Source organism: Ovis aries, chromosome 1, assembly GCF_016772045.2.
Source record: "Ovis aries strain OAR_USU_Benz2616 breed Rambouillet chromosome 1, ARS-UI_Ramb_v3.0, whole genome shotgun sequence".
NCBI classification, from domain to species: Eukaryota; Metazoa; Chordata; class Mammalia; order Artiodactyla; family Bovidae; genus Ovis; species Ovis aries.
In genome coordinates, this window is record NC_056054.1 from 28554486 (window position 1) to 28580719 (window position 26234).

At 37.2% G+C, this 26234-nt stretch overlaps 2 protein-coding genes across 6 annotated transcripts in view; one reads left to right on the forward strand and one right to left on the reverse strand.

Moving 5' to 3' along the window:
- TMEM59 (transmembrane protein 59) lies at positions 1 to 25155 on the reverse strand. Of its 4 annotated transcripts, none has more exons than XM_012149537.4 (9): positions 24954 to 25155; positions 21301 to 21333; positions 20181 to 20286; positions 18574 to 18668; positions 15701 to 15853; positions 13132 to 13213; positions 11386 to 11467; positions 8935 to 9043; positions 1 to 642 (listed from the first exon to the last, which is right to left on the reverse strand). In XM_012149537.4, the coding sequence occupies exons 1-9, from the start codon at positions 25140 to 25142 to the stop codon at positions 487 to 489; spliced, it is 1005 nt and encodes a 334-aa protein (XP_012004927.1). In that variant the 5' UTR covers positions 25143 to 25155; the 3' UTR covers positions 1 to 486. The 4 variants fall into 4 exon arrangements, with proteins under 4 accessions (XP_012004927.1, XP_012004857.1, XP_012005095.1 ...); XM_012149467.4 differs by having other exon boundaries at positions 11386 to 11470; XM_012149705.4 differs by lacking the exon at positions 21301 to 21333.
- Positions 25156 to 25554: 399 nt separating this feature from the next.
- Positions 25555 to 26234, forward strand: part of TCEANC2 (transcription elongation factor A N-terminal and central domain containing 2) — a 44919-nt gene continuing 44239 nt past the window's right edge. Inside the window, exon 1 of one of the 2 annotated variants that reach the window (XM_004002004.6) lies at positions 25555 to 25714. The gene's annotated coding sequence lies outside the window, so the exon portion shown is untranslated. The remainder of the gene's footprint in view (positions 25715 to 26234) is intronic. The other variant, XM_012149815.5, reaches the window with a different exon arrangement.

Sequence of the window (26234 nt, forward strand, 5' to 3'; positions counted from 1 at the left end):
TTATTCAAAGAAAATTTTAATGATTTCAGTTCAATACAACTGAAAATGTAGTGTATTAAAGGGTATTTTCTACTAAATTTCAAATTACAAGTTGTTGGCCATTTCTGAGCAACAGCATCATATCCTACTGAGTATTCAGCTTATTAACTAAGGTGACTGACATGGCAGGCAGTGGGGAAGAACAATGATCAGCTCACAGAATTTGGCTAAGAAAGGAAACAAACAAAAACAATGCAAATAATAATTAAAATAGCAACAGATATTAGTAAAATAAAAATACAATCCCAAATAGCCATCTCTTAAATTACTAGAAAAAAATTGAAGGTAAAGTTACAGCAAATACAGTTTTCACAGATTTGGGTAACTTTATTTGCATTTAATAGTGATTTTTAAGCCCTATATCCAATGAAACCATTTTAAAAAGCTTTCTGAGGAATGGAAATTTAGATGTCTATTCCACTTTTCTTAAAAAAAAAAAAAAAAAGCTTAAATTTCTGAATGAGCAAGATTCACTTTTGCAGGTAGAGGCCCTGCTTCTTCATGATCTTCAGCTTTAGATCTAACAACCACAAGAGAAGAAGCTGGATATCTGTTTAGCTTTTGCTCATTCATAAATTCCAAGTCACCATAGATACTCAGCTTCTGCAAAAGAAAAAAAACATCAATGAATATTAGCAATTTGGATAATTAGGAACTTCTCCAAGTAAGGCTTCAAATAGCAATTTATTATGTTAAGATTTGGTTGAAGAAAAAAAAAAAGAATTTCTATAAACATCCTCAAGAATCCTTTTACTCAAAGTGTTATACATATGTGATTCAATTCCCAGTGGATGGTCAAATAAAAATTTTCCACATGTCCTGACTTAAAATACTTAAAATTAACAACTATCAGGGAAAATTGCTCAGGTTTAAAAGGAGTAGGTGTGGTCATACCACACCTGGTATTGATTCTGGAGCATGGATTACGGATGCTTGATGCCTTGAGTGATCAATTCCTTTAAGACCTTACCTCTCCAACCAAGTGGTCAAATGATTTGGAGTAAGTTCCTCTGCTACTAAATGTTCTAAATTAACATATATGGAAAATGGTATGTACGATTTTAAGTCTGTGAGTAGAACAAAAAATATACACAAAACAGTTTAACATTGACAGGAAGGTCTTCATAAATGTATAAAAGTTCAAATTGTTACTAACACACTCAAAAAGACACTAAAATGAGAGAATGAAAGCATAAACAGTATCAGGGCAAATGTCACAAAACTCCCTGAAATATAATGGAAATGTCTAATATCTTTTGAAAGTACCTCTATTTAGATACAGGTCTATCTCCTAAAGGTAGAAAAAGAAAAGTTTTTACTAAGAGATGGGGTAGTTTTTGTTGTTAACGCATGTGGCAATAAATCTCTGATTCTGTGAGCTAAAAACCGAAGTGCTGACATTACTGACAGGGCAACTAACTATATGAAAAAGACAGGGACTTCCATGATGGTCTAGTGGCTACAACTCTGCATTCCCAAAGCAGGGAGCCCAGGTTCGATCCCTGGTCAGGAAACTAGATCCTACATGCTGTAACCAACAGTTCACAAGCCACAACCAGAAGATCCCACATGTCACAACTAAGACCCAGTGCAGCCAAATAAATAAATAAGCAAAAAATAAATATGTATTAAAAAAACACAGAACCACATAGAAGCATTAATGTTGGAAAGATGCTTTTAGTAGGTGTTGAATAAAGAGCACCTTCGAAGTTTAAGTATCTATAATACCAATACGTGCAACAATATGGAGCGTAATGCTCAGTGAAAGAGGCCAGAAAGACATGGATTGTCTATGGCTGGTAAAGATGCTTGGAGGAAACGGCGAGTGATACTAGTGTGAGTTTCCTTTTGGGAGTGATGAAAATGTTCTAAAAGTGATTGTCATGATGGCTGCCTACTTGAACACATTTCTGATGTGGTCTGCTATCTACTGTTTCAAGGTAACAATAATCCTTCAACAAGGAGGTGGCCCAGTACTTGACACTTCTCCAGTTAAGAGAAAATTTTCAAGACAAATTCAATGGTTGATGGATTGGACATGGATCTGATACAGTGAGGGCTCCTTAAGATCCAAATTAATAATTTGGGTTTTATTTGGGTGATAATTTGCTCTGAGGCACAATAAAAGAAAAACTTTCACAATTCTACTTAACATTTAAAAGCCTTTAAAAATACTACTTAACATTTTAAAAGCCTTGAAACAGTAACAGAAACTTTAAATGATTTCAAACATCTGTATGGAAGAAGCTATCTAAAAGAGTAAGGAGAAAGAGTACAATCTGTGCAGAGAAATGGATGGGAGCATGCGGATAACCTCTAACCAGGACATTTAATGATTCTGTGGCTACTCTGTATTCTCAAGTGAAAGTCAAAGTGGTTGCTCAGTTGTGTCTGACTTTGCGACCCCATGGACTATAGCCCACCAAACTCCTCCGTCCATGCAATTTTCCAGGCAAGAATACTGGAGTGGGTTGCCATTTCCTTCTCCAAATTATCAATCAAATACAAAGGTACAATAAAGGTATTTTCAAATGTGTTAAGTTGGAAAGTTTACTGCCCAAGTATCCTTTATGAAAAAAATTACTTGAGGTATTCCAGCAAAAGTAAAAAGGAATCTAAGGAAGAAAGCAACATACGAGAAACAGTGGCAGCTGAGATGACTTTTATGGGAAGAAAGCCAGAACAAAACAAAACAAAAACACTCCATTAAGCAGAGAGATTTGGAAGATTCTCCTGGGAACACTTTTAAGTAACTCAGGTTTATAACTTGCTTTCATGTGACTCTAACCACCACTGTACTTGGTTCTATTTTGAATATCTACATAATTATAATATTGTAAATGCTGTCTAGTGGATTTTAAATTTTCAGATCAACCAACAGCAGAGTCTGAAAGTATATATACAGAAGAATGAATTTATTTTATTTCTCAAGGATCTAATGAAAATTGAGAGTTAAGAGTATGGGAAGAAAGAGAAAAGCAATAATAAGGAGCCAACAGAAATTTATAAAGCATTCACTAAAAGAATGCAAAATAATAATACACATTATAAAAACTAGCAAGTGAAGAGACGGAAGTGAGAGGCAGTGTAAGGGAGTTAACTCCTCATCTATAGTAGAAGGACATCAGATAAAAGTCTAAAATTATTAAAAGCAAAAAACAGAAAAATTTAAAAAGGCAACTGCATGGAAGAATGTTTTAAAACTACTGACTGGTTTATCTGAGAACTGAGGAAGAGGAAATCAGTTTTATTAGTCGCTCACTGTTAGTCACTCAGTTGTGTGACTCTTTGTGACCCCCTGGACTGTAGCCCACGAGGCTCCTCTGTCCATGGAATTCTCCAGGTTAAGAATACTGAAGTAGAGAGCCATTCCCTTCTCCAGGGGATCTTCCCGATCCAGGAATCAAACCCAGGTCTCCTGCATTGCAGGACGATTCTTTACCGTCTGAGCCACCAGGGAAGCCCCTTATGTCATATGTATTACTTCTAAAATTTACATTTAACTACTAAATATGTATTTGGGCTTTAAGCCTGGCTTTTCACTAACCAGTTTGGCAATCTTAGGCAAGTTATTATACATAGATCTTTTTCTAGACTCAATTTTTTTTCTTTCTTCAATTATGAAAGTAAGATAATACATTTATGAAGACTTGGAAAAAACACAGTTACATATAGTTCCACTATATATTACAATTATTATTACTCTCAAAAATTAATAGAACAAATAGAAAAGTAGAAGGATACAGTAGACCTGAAAAGCAACTATGAGCTAATTCAACATAATTAAGGTTTATACAATTTTCACACAGTAGGACACAAATTCCATTTAAGTTCTCATAGATATAAACCAGGAGACCCTGGAACATATGCAGAGTCATAAAAAAAAGGTCAAAAATTTCATGGTCTAAAGGTACTGAAATCTTACAGAGTCTGTTCTCTTATCACAGTGGAATTATGTTAGAAATTAGTATCAAAAGATATCTGAAAATAACTCACATATTTTCAAGTGTAAAGTGATATTTACCAAGAGAGATCTTTGACTTAGCCATCAAAAGCCTCAATAAAGTTAAAAGACTGAAAAAACTGCAGAGAAGCAAGCATTTAAATGAGAAATAAACATCAAAATGAGAAATTAATATTAAAGATATTTTTAAAACACCATGTATTTGGAAATTAAATGTACCTTTTAAATGATGGATGTATCTAAGAAGCCATAACAAGGAAAATTAGAAAATATTTGTAACAGAATAAAAATGAAAATTCTGAATTTATCAGTTTGTTACATGCAGCTAAAGCTACTCAATGCAACTAAATACAAGATGGAATCTTGAATAAGGTAAGAAAACAAGTAATGGACTCTAGCATAAAATTTCGTGAAATCTGAACAAAATCTGCACTTTAGTTAATAATACTATATCACATGTTAATTTCCTATTTTCCTTTGTTTTGTTTTACAACAAAAGTATTTGTTACTTTGTTACAAGTATTTTATATTCTCAAATTGGATTAGAAATTTCAAGCCTCAATTTAAAAAAAGAATCACTAAGATAATAAGCTTGCTAGTCTTTAAGCAATAATATTAGATGCCAGAAAAAATGGAGCTATATCAAAGTTTTGAGTGAATATAAGTTAGAAATTTAGAATAGAAGTTGTAGTCAGACAAGTGGAATCAAAATGTCATACATTTTTTAACTAGGCAAAAATCCATAGGTTTCCTAAAATATATATATTATACATACTATTTTTATATATATTTTACAAAAACTTACTACATTTGATAAAGGCTTGAGAAAGAACAACAAAAAACAGCAAAACTAAATTTCTTAACAGAATTTAGATTAAAAGGCTATGGTAGCTCTGGTATTTATAAAATTTTTTGATTGTCTCTCTTGAGACTTAAAGATTCAAAACAGTAAGATTCTTGTCTTTTTTTTTTAAGACAAAGAAAATAATGTTTATTATAGTTTAAAACATGTTTCATTCTACTCGAGTCTTTGAAATCTTTAACATTTAACTTTGTTCATTGTGATCTTATTCTTCATTGTCTATCTAATCTCTTGAACAGGGCCTGGCACACTGTGTGTTACCAGTAAGTATATGTGATTTACTAACATGAATATTACTTGGAGTCTTCTAAAACTTTTTTAAACTGACCATGTGAAATCAGATGATCCTGGGTTTCACAAATAAAAAAAGAAGTAAACAGATAATAAGATAACAGAGGCAGCATTTCTACGATTATTTGTTGTTTCGGGACTTTTCTGAGGCTGCCTGATCTCTAGAAAGGAATATCCAATACTTGAACCCTGTTTTTTTAAGTCAGGTTTGACCTGCCTGACAAGGATCACTATGAACTTTTTACTATCTTAAACAGATAGTTCAACAAGAGAAAAGCATTATTATTTCATGATGTTTCCCAAATAAACAACATCATACATGTGAAAGAAAGGGGGGGGGGGCGGGGAAGTGGAGAAATAAGGATCAAAACCTTTATAAGTCAAGTTACTCAAAATGATACTGCTTTAAGATCAACCAATGCCAACTCTTTCTGGCACTACTCTTAAATGATATGTGATGAATATTTACTATGTGCAAAAGAGGCTAAAGATAAGTTATTTCAGAACTTTCCTAAATAAGAAGAGCAAAGCTGTTCATAAGTTTCCAAGACTACATTTCTGGCCTTTATTATAAACACTTTAAGCTTTATTTGTAGTGACTGAAAAGGAAGCTTTTAATATTTCATGTTTGAGCTCAAGATACCAGGTCTATACTGAAGACAAACATATTCTCTCAGCAGGTTTCTGATTTCCTATAAACACACAGGATCATATATGCAAACTATATTAACAAAATATAAATAGCACTGCTCCTTGCTTATATAAGTTAAAATGCACTCTCATGTTACTATGGAGAGGGGTCAGAAGTAATTTATGTTCCAAAGATAAAATGAATGAAAAGGTTTTATGAAAGTAAAGTTTTAAAGTAGGTGACTTAAATTTTCAGCTATTTTTACAGTAAATTAAGGAGAAAATATCACAAAAGGAGTATCTATACTGCAATATTTTAAATACTCTAATATGTATTGATACAGTTCAGTGAAAAGAAATCCACTAAAATGGCAATACAAAATAGTTCTAGATTTTTTTTCCTGCTTGATACATAACTTTATAAATCCTATGTCAAACATATAGACCTTTTATAATTAAAAATAGAGTTGAAAAAACATTACTACTTAGCTAGTGTGGTTTCAAATACAAGTAAAAGCTAAAAGCAGTGAATACAAATAGCTGTCTTTGATACATTTTTCTTGAAAATATATCTTAGAAAAGTATATATTCTTTGACGGTGTTACCATATTCTTGATTGTTAAGGACAGGAAGAAGAGTTCTCCTGCTGCTAAGTCACTTCAGTAGTGTCCGACTCTGTGCATCCCCATAGATGGGGTCCATTCCTCGGATTCTCCAGGCAACAACACTGGCGTGGGTTGCCATTTCCTTCTCCAATGCATGAAAGTGAAAGTGAAGTCGCTCAGTCGTATCCGACTCTTAGCGACCCCGTGAACTGCAGCCTACCAGGCTCCTCCATCCATGGGATTTTCCAGGCAAGAGTAAAGGGGCAAAGTGACACCCATAAGCAGATATCAGGAGGGACTGTAATAACTGCTAATAGGACTCCACATGTGGTTCTAATGCTTTAGGCTTCATGATCCAGGGGTGTGGGGGGCATATGCAGAAACAGTGAGATGCTCTACAAACAACTTGGAAATAAGGGGAGAGAACTTATAGAATTAAAACTATACAATCAAGACAAAATTTATCACAGCAGAGACAACATCTAAAAGGAAGAGAAAGCTCAAAAGTCATCTGAAAAGGAGGGACGGATTCCCAGGTCTGTAAGATGTAATCAAACACCAATGAGAGGCATTGCTATGTCTAAACACCACCAGAAGATGTCAATTCTGTAAGTCAAGTAAGGAGATTAAGAGAGGAAGAACTATGAAAAGTCCATCTAGGAAGTGTTTCAGTAAGAGTTTGAGCATCCTGGCTCAAAAACATGAACCATGTATTGCTGGTAGTACTCAAATTCCTAGTGTCAAAGAGGTTACACAGACGATGAGCTCCTGATATGAGTCACATTATCAATTTCCCTAGTGATGGAGGGTAAAACAAAGATTTATTACTATAGGTTTGTAGCTTTGCTGCCATGAAGATTTAGAGTGCATGGGGCAGTTCAAAAGTAAGTTAACAGGCAAAGGCAATCCTATGTAAGATGTCTAACTTCTGCTTTATCAATAACGAAAAATGATTAAAATAAGGACATCAGAACTAAAACAGGAACACAAGTAGGTAATAAGCAAGAGGATATTCAGATGGTATCATAAACAGACGAGTTTTTTAGAAATTTACCCATTCTCTAATATTTCCACAACTCAAGGCAATCCTGTCTAACTTTATCCATTTGTTTAAAAATCGTCCACTTTTCTCTCTCTGCTAATCCATACCATTCTTCAAAGTTCAGGTCAAGGCCCTCATGACCTATCCCGACAATCCAACACATACTCTCTGCTTTCCTTAACACTTCATATATTTATTATTTGTGCCACTTAAATAGTTGATCAGCTGGAGGAAAGATGGTATATAGGAAAAGACATAGGAGTTGCAGAGTCAAAAGACAGGAGCTTAATTCCAGGCTCAAAACTTTCATAGCTGTGCAACCCCAGGAAAGTTATCTAAACTTCGTAAGCCTATTTACTCATCTACAAAATGAATAATAAAACCTGCTGTAGAGGTGTGCTGGACATGTAAAAATTCATGAAAACACTATGTAAATTTTGAACAACTATATAAATATTAGTTATCAACATTATCCTGTCCCAGTTTCTGCCTGCCTATACCCCATATGGTTTTAATAAAAACATGAAAAATATTATCCGAATCATTATTCATGTGTAAATCTTATAGCATATCTTTATAGTCTGTGAACATAAGAGTACTGTTCAAGCATCATGCTAGGGACATGCTAACTACTTATTATCAGATTCTATTTTAATTTCCCTCCTTCCTTCTTTTCACTCTTTTTCTACTGGATTTTGGAGGCACACAAGAACTAAAGTTTATTTCAGTTGGATGTGATGTCAGTAGAATTTATTATCTTATGTTTAGCTACATAAATAATTTTTATTCCTTTAAAGCTAAGTTGAATCATCAAATTAGAGGCTTCTTCTGAAACAAAAGTCCTTTACCTTATGATTCCTGGGCCAGTTAAATTTTAATTAACAAGAAAGTCGAGACAGTGTTCCATCTCTCTCAGAGTATAGCAAAACACATTACTCAAAATCAAACGCTTCAGCCTTGATGCTTCTAAAACAACAATTACTCCTTAACATTTGTGGCAATGTTAAATTTAAAATTTGAAGTAGTTCCACAAGCCTTCTTTCTTACATATCACCTTAGAAACATGTCAATGGGTTTTTTTCAGTCTCCAAGGCCTATGGAGGGGATTCCCCGGCAGTCCAGTAGTTGGGACTCTGTGCTTCCGCTGCAGGGGGCAAAAGTTTGATCCTTGGCTGGGGAAGTAGGATCCCTCGAGCCATGTGGCACAGCCAAAAATTAAAAAGTAAAAAAGACCTAGGGAGAAGAGAGACACTGAACTCAAGTCAGCCAGTGTACACTGGTCACTACAGTAGTTAGCACGACAGAAAACTGGGAAGTGATGCTTATGTTGCAAACCTGTAATTCTCATGTGTGCCAACCCCCATGTGTGTGATTAAAATCACCAAGTTTTCTCTCATTCTATTAGCAGGAAGATTTTGCTTTTCTAGTTAAACAAAACATTTAAAAAAGGGAATGATATGGCTCAGTCTTCAAATGGCCTAAGGGTTAGAATTAAATTTACCTCAGAGGGAACATACTGCTCCACAGCTGTAGCAACAGTTGCACAGCAAATCCAGAGCAACACCATCACAGAGAGGACAAGAGTCATGGTTAAAATCCACCCAGAGTTACTGGAAAAAAAAAATTTCAACAGTTTTGGTAAAACTGCATAACATTAAGAACAGAACGTTCTTAACAATTAACGGCAATCAATTTTGTATACTTAGTTTAATAATACAAAACTTTATGTGTACTATCCTTAAAATTATTTTAAAAAAACATACAGAAGGAAACATTATAATAGCTATTATATTAGGGTGATATAATGTCCTTTCCTCCATTTCTCAAGCTTCTATAACATGGCCATATAACTTTTATAATTTTAAAAAATCAGACATATTGGCTTTCTGCTATATATATAAAATTAAAGCAAATTACTGTTAAGGATTTTAAAAAATTACTAAATGAGATAAAGCAAATCAAAGTGTTTTATAAACTGTATACTGCTACACAAATACATATATATTTGCAAGGTATTAAGATAACATTTGCTTTAAGAAAACACAATAGCCCAAAGAATTAAGGTACAGAATAGGTAAATTATGAAACAATAACTTGTTTTATAAAAGGATTCACAACAGGCTTCCAGAAGTTAACTTCTCTACTATATTTCAAATATTTAACTTGCCACAATTTACTTGAATTTCAATTTACAAGAGTATATCTCTTATGAGGCATTCTGTATTCATCACAGCATATCCTAAAAAAAGATAGTTATGTTTTTCTTATGATTAAAATTTCTCAGTGTAGAAGGCTAGTTACAAGAATTAGTAACTGGAGTTTTTTCCATAATTGACCTATTGTTTGCCAAACTATAGATTAAGATTCAAATAAAAAGCTATTTTTAAAATGTTAGATTTAAAAGAAAACATACAATGAGAAAATTTTATTAGGGTAGTAAGGCACCAGTAAGATGCTAGGTAGTGTAGTATTAAGGATAAACTGTAGGGAATTCCTCGATGGTCTAACAGTTAGGACTCATTGTTCTTACTGCTGGGGCCTTGGATTCGATCCCCGGTCGGGGAACTAAGATCCTATAAGTTGAGTGATGTGACCAAAAAGGAAAAAAGAATAAATGGTAACCTAAGATTAGGCAATAACTTAGGTTTCATAAAACTCATCAAACTGCAACAAAATCCAAAACACTGAATGAGAGAAAACTTCCCTTTCTTGGTACAAAATCAAAAGCAGGTTTAGAAGTTAAAGGAAGGGAAAATTTGAAGTTCAATTCTTATTTTCTTACCTAGTCTTTAAAATAAAAAGTATCTGATATCTGATTAAAACCTGTCAAGAAACTATTTCTGCTCTAAGAAATTACAGGAAGCATGCAGTCTGTACTACTGAAGTGCTGCACTTGAGACACAACAGTCTGCTTGTTCGCCTCTCCACTCAAGGGCTTGACCTGGTGTCTGACACAGGGTAGACAACCATCACTCAGTGCTACTGGCCCTGTGTTTGGCGAGGGGCTGCAGGTGTTTGTCGAGGGGCTGCAGGTGGTTGTCGGGGGAAGGCTCATATCAGAACTCCTTGGAGGAGTAGAAGGTTGCATACTTTGATAAAACCCTCCTCCCTCTAGAAGGCTTGATATTTCTTCCCAAGAGGGCACAAGGTACCCATTACCCTCTCCAGTCCACTTTCCCTTGCCATCCTTAAGAATCTTCAGCATGGAGATGACTCCTCCTTAATCTGTAGCCCTTATCCACCTCCCCTAGCCTCCTGTCTGGCCATGGAGATAAAAACTGAAAATCCAACCCTCAAACCATTCAAATACAGAGTCATCCCTTGGCACTCCCGGGGCAATGGTTCCAGGACCGCTTCCCTCTCCTATACCAAAATCTGAGGGTGATCAATTCCCTTTTATAAGTGGCATAGTATTTCCACATAACCTACACACATTTTCCCATACACTTTAAATCATCTCTAGATTACTTATAATACCTAATAAAATGTAAATGCTATGTAAATACAGTTGATCCTTGAACAACTTAAGTTTAAACTATGTGGGAGAATTTATTTATATTTTTTAAAATTTTGTTTTTTTAATTAAAAAAAATTCATGTGAATTTTTTTCAATAAATATACAGTTGGCCCTCCAACTAAATTAATTAAAGCTTAACTGAGATGTCTGAAGAAGTGCATACTGTAACATAAATCAAAGACTCCCAACAAGAACAAGAGTGCTTCTGTACCGCAGGAAAAAAAAAACCTTGGGTTTTATTAAAGTAGAGTGAGTATCACCTTTTAAACAAAGCAAAATATCCAAAAGTACAGTTTTGGTAGGGAAAAGATGGAAAAAAAAGTTTTTTTTTTACTTTTGAGCAGTTAATAACTTTAAATTAATAAAAAGGACTATATCTCTATGATACAAGCCAGATTTTATCTTCTGTACACATAAGTGAAGATGAATACATACAGAGACAGGCATCTTAAAAAGCCATCACTTTCTTCATCTTCAAGATAGTTCCTATGTGCTTGTGAACTTCTCATCTGCAGATCTGCTGAAATAATAAGGTACAAGTTAATGATATCCTATATTCCAAAAGGGGGTCTCAGATGACTGCTTCTAGATATACACACTGAACCCAGTTATTTCTGTAAATGTAATCTGGTATAATGAATGCAAGTTCCTCTGGCACATTAAAAACCAACTGGACACTATGCAACATTATGAATTTCCTATTTTATTTTAAAATTTTTATTGACATTGATGCTTTCCATGTCTGAATGTAATAATAGAATGGTTTGTTCAAATCTCAAGTTAAAGATGGGGCTTCCCTGGTGGTCCAATAGTTAAGAATCCGCTTGCCAAGGCAGGGCACAAGAGTTCAATCCCTGCTTCAGAAAGATCCTATAGGTGGCGTGGCAACTAAGCCCATGCACCACAACTACTGAGTCAGTAGTCTAGAGCCTGGGGGGCCTAACTATCGTGTCCACACACCACAACTACAGAAGCCCATGCTCTGCAGCAAGAGAAACAGGCACACTGCAATCAAGAGCAGCCCCTGTTCTTTGCAACTAGAGAAAGCACACAAGAGGCAATGAAGATCCAGCACAGCCAAAAAATAAATAAATAAATAAATCTTTAAAAAATAAAAGATACAGTTAAAGATGGCTTTGTGCTGTGTGCTGTTATCATTCACCCACCAAAATAATTAAAAAGTTAATAAAATCAGTATTTAAGATAAGGAATGAGCTAATACCTTTAAAAAGGTAAGCATAGTTTCAGCTTGATGTTTTGTATTTCTATGAGTTTAAATTCACTTCTAGCATAGAAATAAAAAGAGAATAAAAACATATTTTCAGGGTAGTTTCACTATTTGGTTAGTTTATTGGAAGATACCAGAACATCTCCTTAGTTCATACTCAAAACATCCTTAAAGGAAAACTAAATGTTTTTAGAATAGTGATTCTCAAAGTGTGATCCCCAGACCACCAACAGAACTGAGCAATCTGTTAGAAATGCAAATTCTTATGTCTTATCCCAGATAGAGTATACTGGAAACTCTGGAGGCGGGCTCAGAAATGCTTTTAATAAGCTCCCCAGATCATAAAGCACAGTAAAGTTTGAGGACCACAGTTTTTTTTTGTCGTTGTTGTTGACAGTACTCTTTAAATTAAGCTCACACACAAGAACAATTCACTTTTTATAAAAATGCTTGTGCAAGGGTTTCCCTGGTGGTCCAGTGGTTAAGAATCTGCCTTTCAATGCAAGGAACACGGGTTCAATGCTGGTGAGGGAACTAAGATCCCACATGCTGCAGGGCAACTAAGCTCGCAAGCCACAACTAGAGAGAAGCCAGAACAAGAGATCCCATACACTGCAACTAAGACCCAAGGCAACCAAATAAATAAATAAATATGTTTTTTTAAATACTTGCACAATAAGAGGATATTAAATAAAGGCCCTAGGTATATCTATATAGGATATGTTGTTCAGTCACTAAGTCACGTCTGACTCTTTGCTACCCCATGGACTATGGCCTGCTCGGCTCCTCTGTCCACGAGATTTTCCAAGCAAGAATACTGGAGTGGGTTGCCATTTCCTTCTCCAGGGTACCACGGTTTTAAGTCACCTTCCAACAATCATACAACCAATTCTACCAGCATTAGATCTGACTGCTCATGTGTTTAATCCTAGGCTACTGAAAATAAAACTTACAGGACATTTTGCTTAGTGATGAGTCTTTCAAATTTGTAGGCTCCTGTTCCAACTGTGGTGCATACTGGATTTCTGGCTTAGACTAAAATGACAAGAAAGCAATTAAGTCGTTTGTACTTCTTAAGCCTTTCTCAGTAGCAAGTTCTGTAACATATCATCTCTACAGACATTCAAATTGAGAAAAAGTAATAGAAGTATGGTATAAAAAATAAAACACAGTAACTACAATATATTTTAACTGCTAGTGCTGAACACTAGATCCAGTGTCTTGCAAAGAAACAGATTTCTATCGTCGTCAAGAACAGTCAGTTTAATTTCCTGACAAAATAAAAAAATATATAATAAAAAACTAGATTACAACATAATGCATTAAATATCATACCCTGTAAAAAAATGAGTTCTAATTCTGGTTGATCAGGAATCATTTGGCAGATTGCCAAAATTTCTGGTTAGACATCTCTATTTTTTCTCATCTGAAACATTCTGTTCTTTTCTACCTATGAATAACTCATAAATTATAGCTCAATACTCCATACTTTAGGGCTTCCCTGGTGCCTCAGCAGTAAAGAATCCGCCTGCCAATGCAGGAGATGTGGGTTTGATCGCTGGGTTGGTTGGGAACATCCTCTGGAGAAGGAAACGGCAACCCACTCCAGTATTCTTGCCTGGGAAATACCCTGGGAAAAGGAACATGGCCAGCTACGGTCCATGGCGTCGCCAAGAGTCGGATACAACTAAGCGACTAAAAACATAGCGAACAACTCCATACTTTACATCTTCACATAGCTCTGATGCTCTGGAGTAGGGGGTTTCTCCATCATAATCATTCTTAAGTTGACACAAAGAGAAAAACAGTTAACCGTACATCTAATCAGGAATGAAGGACTCTAGTCTTTAAGAGTCAACTTAAGTAGCTTTAGGAAATAGAACTTATTCATGAACTTAAGAGAAAATTCCTTCTGTGTTTCACATATTACCAAATTACAGGGTACCCAAGACTCAGGATGATGCTAAAAATCACATACTAGGCTTACAGTAAGCCACTCACTTGGCAAAAATAATTAAAAGGTTTACTTTAATTATTTCCTGAGAAAGCATCATAACATAATTTGTTGGCTGGTAAATTCGAGGAACTTAACAACCAAATTAAAAAGAAGACAGCATGGTAGGGTGGTATATGAGCCTTGGAGCTAAAGTAACCCAGGTTTGATGCTTAATTCTGTTTCTTCTGGCAGTATGACCTTGAACAAGTGAACTTCAAAGTTTCCTCATCAATAAAACAGCTGTAATGCAACTTCACAGAGAAGGCAATGGCATCCCACTCCAGTACTCTCGCCTGGAAAATCCCATGGACGGAAGAGCCTGGTAGGCTGTAGTCCATGGGGTCGAGAAGAGTCAGACATGACTAAGCGACCTCACTTTCATTTTTCACTTTCATGCATTGGAGAAGGAAATGGCAACCCACTCCAGTGTTCTTGCCTGGAGAATCCCAGGGACAGGGGAACCTGGTGGGCTGCCGTCTATGGGGTTGCACAGAGTTGGACACGACTGAAGTGATTTAGCAGCAGCAATGCAACTTCATGAAGGTGTTTGGCGAGCTGAGACAATACATATAAATGTCTAGTACACATGAGCCTTCACTAAACAGCAGCTATAATTATCATATCCCATGATAAACAATGAACTGGGAGAAAAGTTCTCTCTCTAGAAGGCAACATGCTTCTTCAACAAACTCTTATCAGAGTTAAGAGGAAAAGCACTATTAACAACTAAAAATTATGTCCCGTTGCTTTTCTCTAATATCCATATGTGGTATAAATACACACCATTATTTACATTCAAACTACATTAATTTTTCTTATCTCTTATATCTGCTGCTGCTGCTAAGTCACTTCAGCCGTGTACGACTCTGTGCGACCCCATAAATGGCAGCCCATCAGGCTCCCCCATCCCTGGGATTCTCCAGGTAAGAACACTAGAGTGGGTTGCCATTTACTTCTCCAATGCATGAAAGTGAAAAGTGAAAGTGAAGTCACTTAGTCGTGTCCAACTTTTCACGACCCCATGGACCGCAGCCTACCAGGCTCCTTTTTTCCAGGCAAGAGCACTAGAGTGGGGTGCCATTGCCTTCTCCGCTCTTATATCTATAGGCTTCATTTTATCAATAAACCACTCTAAAATTTAGAAGACTCAGAGATCTTGTTAGATACAGATCAATAGGCTTTAAATAGATTTCCAATGGGCAGCTGCTGCTGCTGCTGCTAAATCACTTCAGTCATGTCCGACTCTGTGCGACCCCTGATACAGCAGCCCACCAGGCTCCCCCATCCCTGGGACCCTCCAGGCAAGAACACTGGAGAGGGTTGCCATTTCCTTCTCCAATGCATGAAAGTGAAAAGTCAAAGTGAAGTCGCTCAGTCGTGTCCGACTCTGAGCAACCCCATCAACTGCAGCCTACCAGGCTCTTCCGTCCATGGGATTTTCCAGGCAAGAGTACTGGAGTGGGGTGCCATTGCCTTCTCCATTACTACTGCTAGTATTTAAATGACTCTATGAAGCACATTATTACCTGGAATATAACGATTTTTCCATCATCAGCTTGAAGATAAAAAGTCCATGAAGAGGTTATGAAGCTCTGTGCAGAGTCCACCATATCACTCCAGAATGATCTTACCAGAGTTAGAGGGAAGAGTAGATGCATTTTTGGCATCAGGGACATGAGCTTAAAAAAAGAAAATTAAATCAAGGTGAAATATATTATTTTTTATATACACATATACAAAAGAACAATATAATCAAATCCTTATTTGGACAGAGTATAAAACAAGTGATTCTATTATCGTCATTAGCATCAGAGTAAACTCTTCATTATCTATGCAATTAACCATGAGCTTAAATTCCTAGGATCCTTTAACGTATCACCTAATACAATATAAGCTACCTGTCACCTCTATCAAATTAACAGGCTTTTGAGTTAGGTCCAAAAATGTAGAAAATCTAAACTCTTCTCTTTTGATTAAATAAGGATTAGCAAGGCCTCAAGAGGCAGAAGAGGAAGGGACAAATCTTTAATACTTTCATGTAAAATGAACCATCCCATAACACACACCAATGGAAAAAAGGAAGGAAAAAAAATCAATCCAAGGAATATATGCATAAAATGTGAGATATCTGATAACAGGGCAGAGGGAGGGAAATATTTATGGGCTGACTACATACAGTAAGCTACTGATGAGATTTTTACATTAATTGGTATCGCCTCCCCTTTAATTCTGACTATTGACTAATTCAACAGCAGTGGGCCCCTCTAGAGAATAAGTATGAGATACCATTCACTGAACTCTAGAGATAGCTTTGGTTCTGGCTGTATTTCAAAAGAAAGACACTATGGGGTTATTAAGGGAGAAGAGCTTTTAGAATCAGAAGAGATCTGTACTCGTGATCTAATTTTTCCACTTAAAAGCTGTGAAATCATTCATTGATTAGTTCACTAAGTAAGCATTCATTGAGATTATACGTTTTAAGAGTCAGAAACCATGTGTGTTTTATTCATCTTTTATTCATCCACATGTGTCTGTGCTTAATCTACGCAGGACAGAGGTGAAACACGGTGTGATACATGTCTGTGGGGAGAGGCATCTAACCCAAACTGGGGTGAGAGGTGGCTAAGAAGGCTTCACAGAGGACATGATACTTGCCCTGAGTCAAAAGGATTCACTAGGCAGAGAATAGAAGAAACAAGAAATAATGTCACCATTAACATATTACAAACATTAAGAACTTCTTAGTATGTACATAATTAAAGGGAAATAAAAAAGGGTCTTAAAAATTAGAAAATATGTTTAAAGTTACTCGTAAGAGAAACACAAATTAAAACTGTAATAAAAGTACTACATTGCCAAGGACTGGGAGGAGGAGGAAAAGACAGTGACTGCTAACGGGTATAAGATTTCTTTTTTCGATAATGAAAACGTTGTGGAAGTAGATAGTAATGATGGTTGCACAGTCTGGAATAGACTAAAAACTACTACACTGAATACTTCAGAAGAATGATTTTTATAGTATGAATTATATGTCAATTTTAAGACGTGATAGAAATTCCATACAAGGCAATTTTGCTCTATTTCCCAAAATTAAAAATGCATATACTTAACTCAGCAATTGTATTCCTATGATTTTATTCTAGAAATATAAATGTAAAAAATAGGCAACATTATATGTAAATCTAAAAAATTAGAAACAACCTTGCTGCTGCTGCTGCTAAGTCACTTCAGTCATGTCCGACTCTGTGCGACCCCATAGATGGCAGCCCACCAAACCCAGAAACAACCCTACATGTCCATAAGCAAGGGACTACTTAAATAAATGATACATCCATATAATGAAATTATGTATGTTCTGGAAAGAAATGAGTAGACAGTCTTTAATTATATTTTAGAAAAGAATACATGTATCCTTGTATAAAATGCCTCTGCACTGGTAACCCTGGCTACATTAATGGAGGAAAATGGAGTGGCTAAGAGATACAGGGGTAGGAAACTTTTCACTAAAGAACTGATCTTTGAACAATGGCAGGGATTAGGGGTGCTGAAATCTGTGAATATACACAGATTATAGTTGGTCTCCCACGTTTGTGATTCTGCATCTGAGAATTCAACCAACTATAGATCACGTAGTACAGTATAATATTAAGAAAAAAAAAATTCAAGTGTAAATGGTCCCGCAGTTAAAATCCATGTTTTTCAAGGGTCAACTGTGTGTGTGTGTGTGTGTGTGTGTGTGTGTGTATATTTTTTTTTTTTCACCTTTTGAATTCTGTACCATGCGGTTGTATTTCCTATGTCAAAGTTAATTCAAAAACTTTCCCCCAAACGCTTGGATAGAGTAAGAGGGGTAGAAATTCTAAGAGATGATATAGAAGAGGTAATCAGAAGCCAGGCTGTGATAAATGGTTTGGACTTAAACCTGTATATAATGGGAAGCTACTGAAGAATATAAGATAGAATCATGACATGAGATTTCCATTTAGAAATAAATATCCAGACACAGACTAGACAATAGACTAGAAGGGGCTAAAGTGGGAAAACAGACTGGAAGCTCATTTAGTAATACAGATGAGAAATGATGCTGATCTAAGGTAATGGCAGATAAGGTAAAAGGAACTCTCCACTTCTCTGAGCCTCAGTTTTTTCATATGCAAAATGGGGATAATACTGTCACCAGACCAAGAAAAAAAAAACAAAATGAGATTATGGGTGTGAACATACCTCTTAACATTAAAGCCTTATACAAAAGTAACTGACTTTTCTATTTGCAAAAATAATTTGTTTGCTGAAACTAATTATAAAATATAATACTGAAATAGGATCATGTGAACAATATACATTTCAATACAAAGTGCAATCTAAGCAGGCATTTCTGAAGGGCGGTATTGTTTCATACTTGTTCTTGTCTCAATTCTGCGTATGGCAGCTGATTCTGGCAACCAAGATGGCAAGCATATTGTTCATCAGATTGGGAATATGCTTCTGTACATGCTGGAAGAGAAAAACAGTAAATTACAAGGAAAAAAGAGAAGGAGAGAAAGAAAAGGGATAGACTAGAAAGTAAGGAATTTAGCATTTTATAAAGCAATTTATTATACTTTAAAAGTATTTCATTAATATGAATTTTCATATTTGGCAATAACAGCAAATGTTTTATTTTACTAAAATCCCATATCTTCTTCCTCCCACAAGTCAAATGTTTCAGGAAGAAACCTATTAACTACACACTCAGGCTCTGGCTATGATGACATTCATATGAGGTGAACCTCATAGCTAAGGTTTGCAGAAAAGAAAAAACACTGAATTGGCATCCTGAAATTCTGGCTCTATCATCTGTTGGCTGTGTATGTGACCTAGGTAGAGCTACTTAACCTCTCTGACTATTGATTTTTATCATGTCTAAAACAGAATTAATAACACCTACTTTATGGGGTTGAACAAAATGATATACTTTAGTATTTATACAAATATATGATATTACTGTTAAGAACTAGATCACTGAGTTCAGCAACAAGGGTATTCACAAGGCAAAGAAAAATAAAACAATCAGTCTAACATCCTAAATTCTGAGAAAACTGAACTTTGAAAATGTTCTGCAGCAGGATTCCAAACTTGGAATGAGTCTCTACCACATACACACTTTTCATTTAGTTCACTAGAAAATTTTCTTTCCTGTGATGCAACACTTTACACCACAATTTTATTTTTCTTTCCACCCAGTCATGCATTTGTAGTATACTTCTCAAAGGTACTAGATGATAAGCTGAACAGTATTATGTACGTATAAAGACGGCCAGCTAGGAGACTGAGCCATAAAAAGAGGCTATGACATCACACAGGGTAGCTGGAAATAGCGGCATAGTGACAGGGAGAAAGCGACCGCCCACTGCACTGAGTAAACAGTGTAAGGTGATGAATGAAGAAAATTCCATTACAGTTTTTAAAAAGCTAAATATCAATTTTGTCCTGATTACAGGTTTCTTTTATTAAACACACCGCTTTGGGCAAAAGGTAAGAATAGTGGCTTAAGAGATGACAAAGACTCTAGTTACTTCTTTTATTGGCATGACTCACAAAGAATACAGTATTAAATACTGAGTCAAAAGCCTGATTCAGTAAAAAAAAACCAACTTGGGAGCTAAGTCAACTAGCCTATGATTGAAAGCCTTAGGAAAATTATACTATCCACTGAAATGATAGTGATGAATTATGAGAAGGGTAATCACTATTACATTTGTCTAAACCAAATACTTGGTTAAACAAAGGTGTTCCTATCTATAGTACAAAATAAACACTGTCTCAACAAATAGATGAAATTTAAAGCCCATGAAATTTCTAGCAGCAGCTACTAGAAGTTCTACTTTACAATAATTTAAATATGCTTGATGACTAGTTTAAATAGCATGCTTGTCATTTTCCTAGGAAAATACATAAAAAGCATAACACAACTCAAAGAAAACACCAATGTTATATACTGCTGATGTCATTAGCATAGCATCTTACCAGATTCACATTCCAATTTGGTCCGATTTAAATCAATTCCATCATCCACAAACTGACAAATTGAAAACAGCCTGCAACCTCTCTGACATGCGTACAACTCCTCTTCCTAGGGAGGTCAAGAACAGGGAGGATTAACAAAAAAAATAGTGTTTTTCCCTTATGGGGGAAAAAAAAAGTCAAAAAGAAAGCAAAGTTAGTAGGGTTTATTATAAATTGTCCAATAAAAGTTTTATAACTGAAAGAAAGAAAAATGATAGAAGTCAGGTAATACTTAAGACTATATAGTCTGCCATATAAAGAAGTTTTAATTTCTTATTTTAACAGTGATATACAAAACAAATAAATAAATAAGTGATATCAAGAAACTGAGTGCATAAAAACATCACCCTTTTCCTACATTCCATGGTCATATTTTTGGGGGAAAAGTTGAAAATAAAAATAACAGTGATATAATCAGAACTTTTTAATAGAGGCAAAAATGAGAAAACAAGTACTGTAGGATCAATGGTGTACTTCTGCCACATAAATATTTATACGACTCATCAAGTCTATCAGGAAAAATATCATGACTGGTTTTACATAGCAGATAGTGCTATAAAGGCCCCCACAAAGTGACGTACACACTGAGAAAAATGCTTAAACGAAAGGATTTTTTTAAGCTCAGTTTACCTGAACTGAAAACACAAACAAAGGCAACATGTGACATATGGAAAAGGCCATTGGAATCAGCCAGACGTGGATGAAAACCTTTCACGTCAGCATGCACGTGACTTTACCTATCTACTGACAAACGTCAAAAAGGAAATAAAAGCTATAAATTATCTCTAAACCCCTCAATAATGCTGGAAGACACCTATTCCTAGTGCAGTGCCTGGAACATTGAAGGTGCTCAGTAAGTGGTAGTAGTGTTAATCATAATAATACATTTTTAAAACAGAAAACAATAGTTGTAGGCATCATTTTATTTGTGTGAGAGCTCAAGATAAGAAAGATTCTTCATTGCTGGAAAATGTGAACTGTTCGGTAAGACTAATGACAATGTCTTCAACAGGCTTTCCTTTGGTGAAATGTATAGTATTTGAAACAAACCAGTATATGTGGGGAAGCCCCCTCAACTTACTGTGTGATCCACTGTGTACAAACTGGCAGGCACCTAATAAGGAAGGAAACAGCATGTGCATACACCAGTTAGCAACCAATGGAATACAGAGTTATGCATTTCTTTCCAGCAGGATTAGTAAAATTTGTGCAGCAGCAACAGTCCGTTAAGAGGAGATGGCTGCAGTCTAGTACTTATTGTTCAGTCTCCAAGTCATGTCAGACTCTTCACGACCCCATGGACTATAGCACACCAGGCTTCCCTGTCCCTCAACATCCTGAAGTTTGCCCAAGTTCATGTCCATTGAATCAGTGATGCCATCCAACCATTTCATCCTAATTGTCTAATATTGAACAATCTTTATTATAAAACTTTGAGGGTAGTACATTTCTGGATGCCAGTTCTAGCTGCATTTATTGTTACAGTGAAACTGAAAGAATTTTAACCATTAAAGTAAATTTTATACCTGAGTAGCTTTTGTAAGACAGTAGAATTCTCTCATGTCTTTGGAGCATCACATACTTCCTACTATGGCATGGAGAAGTATGAGCTCTTTAGTATGAGCTATACTGCAAGCCATTTTGCTTTCAGATATGTTTTCTTTTATTAAACCAATCCAATAAGCCCTCCAGTACGATTTTCAGAAGAGAGTGTAGCATGGTGAAAGAGTCTAGGTTCAGAATTAGCCCTGGTTAGTCGCTCAGCCTCATCACTTATTCTGCACAACCTTAGGCAAGGGCCTTAACCTCACTCAGCCTGAATTTCCTTAGTTGTAGAACAGTGACAATACTTACATGTCAATCCTGAAATATGATGAGGATTTTATATTTTATTATTTTATTTACATATTTTATATCCATAGCATCATTAATATTATGCTATACTATCTAATAAACAGATATGACATTAATAACATATTTTGTGAGCACCCACAATGTACCAGATACAGTGTTAACACTTAATATATCACAGGATACCTGGCACAGAGCAGGCACTCAACTGGTAGCTATTAAGTCATATCCTTGTTCTAAATAAGTGTTTCATGTTTTAGACAATGTTTCATGCCCTAGGCATCCAAAGTTATGGCACACTTATATAAAATATACCTTCTCTAATTTAGACCAAATCCTCCTTAAAGGAACTCTACTATCTATAGATTTTACATGCATTTTCTTATCCTGCGTCAAGCTAACTATTCTCTCTTATTTAGCACTACTAATACACTGCACACACCAAACTGGCCTTATGACACTTGACAAAGGAAACCACTATCTGTTGCCATGTGTTCGGTACTGTGCTAAGAGTACCATGTATATTATCTTTAATCCTCACACTTACTCCACAAGGTGTAAGGATTTTTTTTTTTTAACAGTTGACAAAATGAAGTCATGAGAAGTGATTATCAAGGACACAGAGATATGTAACTGTAAGGCCGGGAATGAAACCAGGTTTGTAAGGTTCCAGAGCCCACACTCTTAAAAATGACCAGGCTGCCTCTAATTACCTTTATTATTAACAGGACTTATGTCTCCTGTATTTGGACCCAGACAAGTTACACAATTCTACTTCTGAGGAAAGTTAAAGGGTGAAATATGATAATTTTTAAGTACCTACTACAAACAAGTAAAGTACCATGCTTTCTTGCAACAAATAATTTTGAAAAAGAGTCACTAAAATGAGATTTCTATTTGCCAGTCACAAATACCAGACCAAGAGAGGCTTTAGGAGCTTGTACATTTAAATAATAACACCCACTGCTTTTTTCCAAACCATAAAGCACAATAATTTGATGGAGGACCAAAGGACATCAGTGAAATAATTAAATATTTTTAATCTACAACTTTATTAATAGAAAGCAGTACAGTGTAGCCAGTTTTAGGATTGAATTCCTGCTACTCCACTACTTCTTGGCTATGTGACCTAGGTCAAGTCACTGAACATGTCAGAGCCTTGATTTCCTCAGCTGACAAGCCCAACTTGGCAGGGTGAGAATTAGGGATAACGGAGGTAAATCTCCCATCATACTGGCTAATAAGACAGCAGGCAGTTTGTAAACTTTAAGTCCAGGACAGGAAACCAGGTGATTTAGAGTTCCTAGGAAGAATAGCTTTACTGAAAAAGAAAGATTTATAGATATCACATCAATTGTTAGAAAGTAGTGGATATTATAAAAGTATTCAGAGGTTCCAGAAATGTCTAGCCTTTTAAATTGCTTATTCTCCAGCATATGTACTCAAGTAACTACAAATATGCTAGGAAAATCTCAAAAAAAAGGGCGAGGGTGGGTGGGAGGGAAGGCCAGTACATCTAAACACTAAAAAGATACAAAATAAATATCTGCCCAATTCCAGGTCAAATCACTATTAATTTCCTCATACAATCCTCTTACTTACGAGTGGTTTATAAAAAGAGAAGAAAATAATGTATTCAGGAGCAGTACACATTGATTTAAAAGGTTAGAAGTCAGAATTCCCCATTTTTCTCTCTTGATTGCTAATAATATATTTGTCTCTGATAACTTGATAATCCCCTCTCCCACACTTTTTCTGGAAGATTGATAATCCTCAAGCAATGTAAAACCCAGCAGTAAACAGACATATGGGCAGAAACAGCATCTAGAACTTTTCATTTCAAAAGCCTGAAAGCACTTGCCAATAAGAAACATCCTAAACGTCTCCTCCTAGTCACTTTGTAGTTTGAGAGAGCAAAGAGGCCTAGCCACTTGGTTAAGCACATATTATAGGGAAGACAAAGTAAAAACAAGGGTAGAAAGACCAGCACAAGCTGTTATAAAGAAAGCCAGTGGTGTGCGGGGCGGGGCTTATACCGAAATCACATATTTGGAAGGGTGGGGGACAAACCACGCAATTTAGGATGCTCAGTCAACAGTTTTCAAGCTGCAAAAACAACTTGAGAAGTGGAATGGAATTAAAGGAAAGGCTGCACCTAGGGGCGGACAAGGAGGGGAGGAAGGGTCACACTCTTCGTAATATGTGATCCGCGGCGAGGGCCGGTCTCGTTTCTTTCCCACTCTACTAGTCCCCTCCCTGTCTTCTGCTGCACCGAAAGGTAAGTTCTCCGAATGTAGAAACCTAACTGCTTTTTCTCTAAGCTATCCCAGTCCCAGTGTCAGCACCTAGCACACAGTTACTCAACATAGGCGGAAAGCCCTTCTTGAGTGTCTCCCAACTCCTTAATACATTTCATACTATGGTGGAATTATCTACTTGTCTCACTCCAGGTACAGACTACAGGCTTCCAGCCCAGAGAGGCGCTATGGGAAGAGGGGGTTAAGAACTAATCTTTCAGTGGACTGGCGTATCTGCAACTGCCCCCACCTCCGCCCCGCCATCCATGGAAAGTGAGGAACCTGCATTAATCATCTGGATCCTCCTCCCCACCCTTCCCCGTAAAGCCTCAGGAAAAAAGAGGTCGTGTCTTACTTATTTTTCTGTCCCCGACCTATTACAGGGTAGGTGCGGCACAAACTTCCGGTAATTACAGCAGGAGCGGGATGCGGGTAGCATTAGGGAAGAAAAAAGGGGCCACAGAGATGGGAGACAAAGGTTGAAGGGAGGGTTCAACAGTCAGGCTCCCAGAAACGACAGAGGTGCGGGAGAGCGGAAAGATGGGCGGCCAGGGAAGGGTTGTAGCCCGGTTCGGACGGGCCCTACCTTGGGGTAGGTGTGCAAGGGATACGTCAACTGACAGGCCCGGTGACAAGACGCCGTATCACCCAAGACCGAGTCAAACGCTTCAGCCGAAGCGGTTCCCGAGCCTCCGGCCAGGGCCATGGCCAGCAGCAGCAGCGGCGGGATCCCCAGTTGGGCCCTGAGCCATAGGGTCCCCTTCGGCACCGCCATTTTGTTTGCCTCTGTCACAGCAGCACAGCTTGTTGCTGTTTTCTTTTCAAGGTTTCCTCCTCCTTCCGGGACCAGCCCCTTCCCCGCCCCGCGGGCCGCTGCTTCCGCCTCTGTAGTCTTCTCAGCTCCGCCCTGACCCGTCCGAAACTGCCGCCTCCCGCCCCACCTCTAGGTCTACGAACTTCTAGGTTGGCGAGAGGAAGTGGATCCAAACATCGCGAGTACTAGAGCGAAACGACTCCTCCCTCTGCGAGGCATGCTGGGGCATGTAGTTCTCTTCAAGCGGGAGGCGCACGGTGGTTGGGGAACTTGGTCTCGGGGAACTACCAGCTGCCCTAGGCGCTCCCGAGCCTGCCCATTCGCGGTGTATTCTGGGGAATGTGGTTTGGTTCGAGCCGTCCCCCCTCCCCCCAACCTCCGCTGATTGGCCTTGGACTTCAGCTGGCTGGCGGAGCTTTTACCGAGAAACTGCCAGCCCTGAAAGGTGTTCCGACCCCATAAGGCCCAGGCTTGGGGCCCTCAGAGGGTGCGTGCCGGAGAGGCCCAGCTGCTTGGCAGGGCTGCTTTTCCTGGTGGGTCTCACGTGCCATCGTTAGCCTTTCCCTTCCCGGGCTCCTGAGTGCTGAAGGCAGAGGAAGGTGGTGGTTCCCGTTGCTATGGGATTAGAGCAGGACAGTCTTTAGGGTCCTTTGACCGTGGAGCATTTCCTGGAGATGACTGGTTGTTGTGAGGACCCTGCTGACATCTGGAGGAGGTTGTTGAATATTGGTTACAAGAGGAACACTTGGGGTTGTGGCTATGGTAGGGTATTTGTTAAGAGAGCTTCACTGAACCTGGGGGAAAGCTAACCCTACCACAACGCAACCTAAGATGGAAGAGCCCCCTTACAGTGTGCACTAGGTACCTCTTAATTCAGGAAGTAGACCGGTCATTGTATACAATTTTCAGTTTTTAGGAAGATTTTTAAGAGGAAATCTTATTTTAAATTCCATCCAAGAGTCCTAATAATTCAAGAATGCTTCCAGAGTATGTAGGACCCAATTATGTCACTTTAGGGAGCACACATCACTGAAGTTCTGGTGACATTTTAGA

What these genes read in the sequence shown, in the direction of transcription:
- TMEM59 (XM_012149467.4), bottom strand. Translation starts at nt 25,142, where the DNA reads ATGGCGGTGCCGAAGGGGACCCTATGGCTCAGGGCCCAACTGGGGATC. An exon ending in CAAATTGGAATGTGAATCTG is followed by an intron (nt 18,669 to 20,180) that starts GTAAGATGCTAT and finishes TTTCTCTTCCAG; the next exon opens with CATGTACAGAAGCATATTCC. An exon ending in AGCAGTATGTTCCCTCTGAG is followed by an intron (nt 643 to 8,934) that starts GTAAATTTAATT and finishes TTTCTTTTGCAG; the next exon opens with AAGCTGAGTATCTATGGTGA.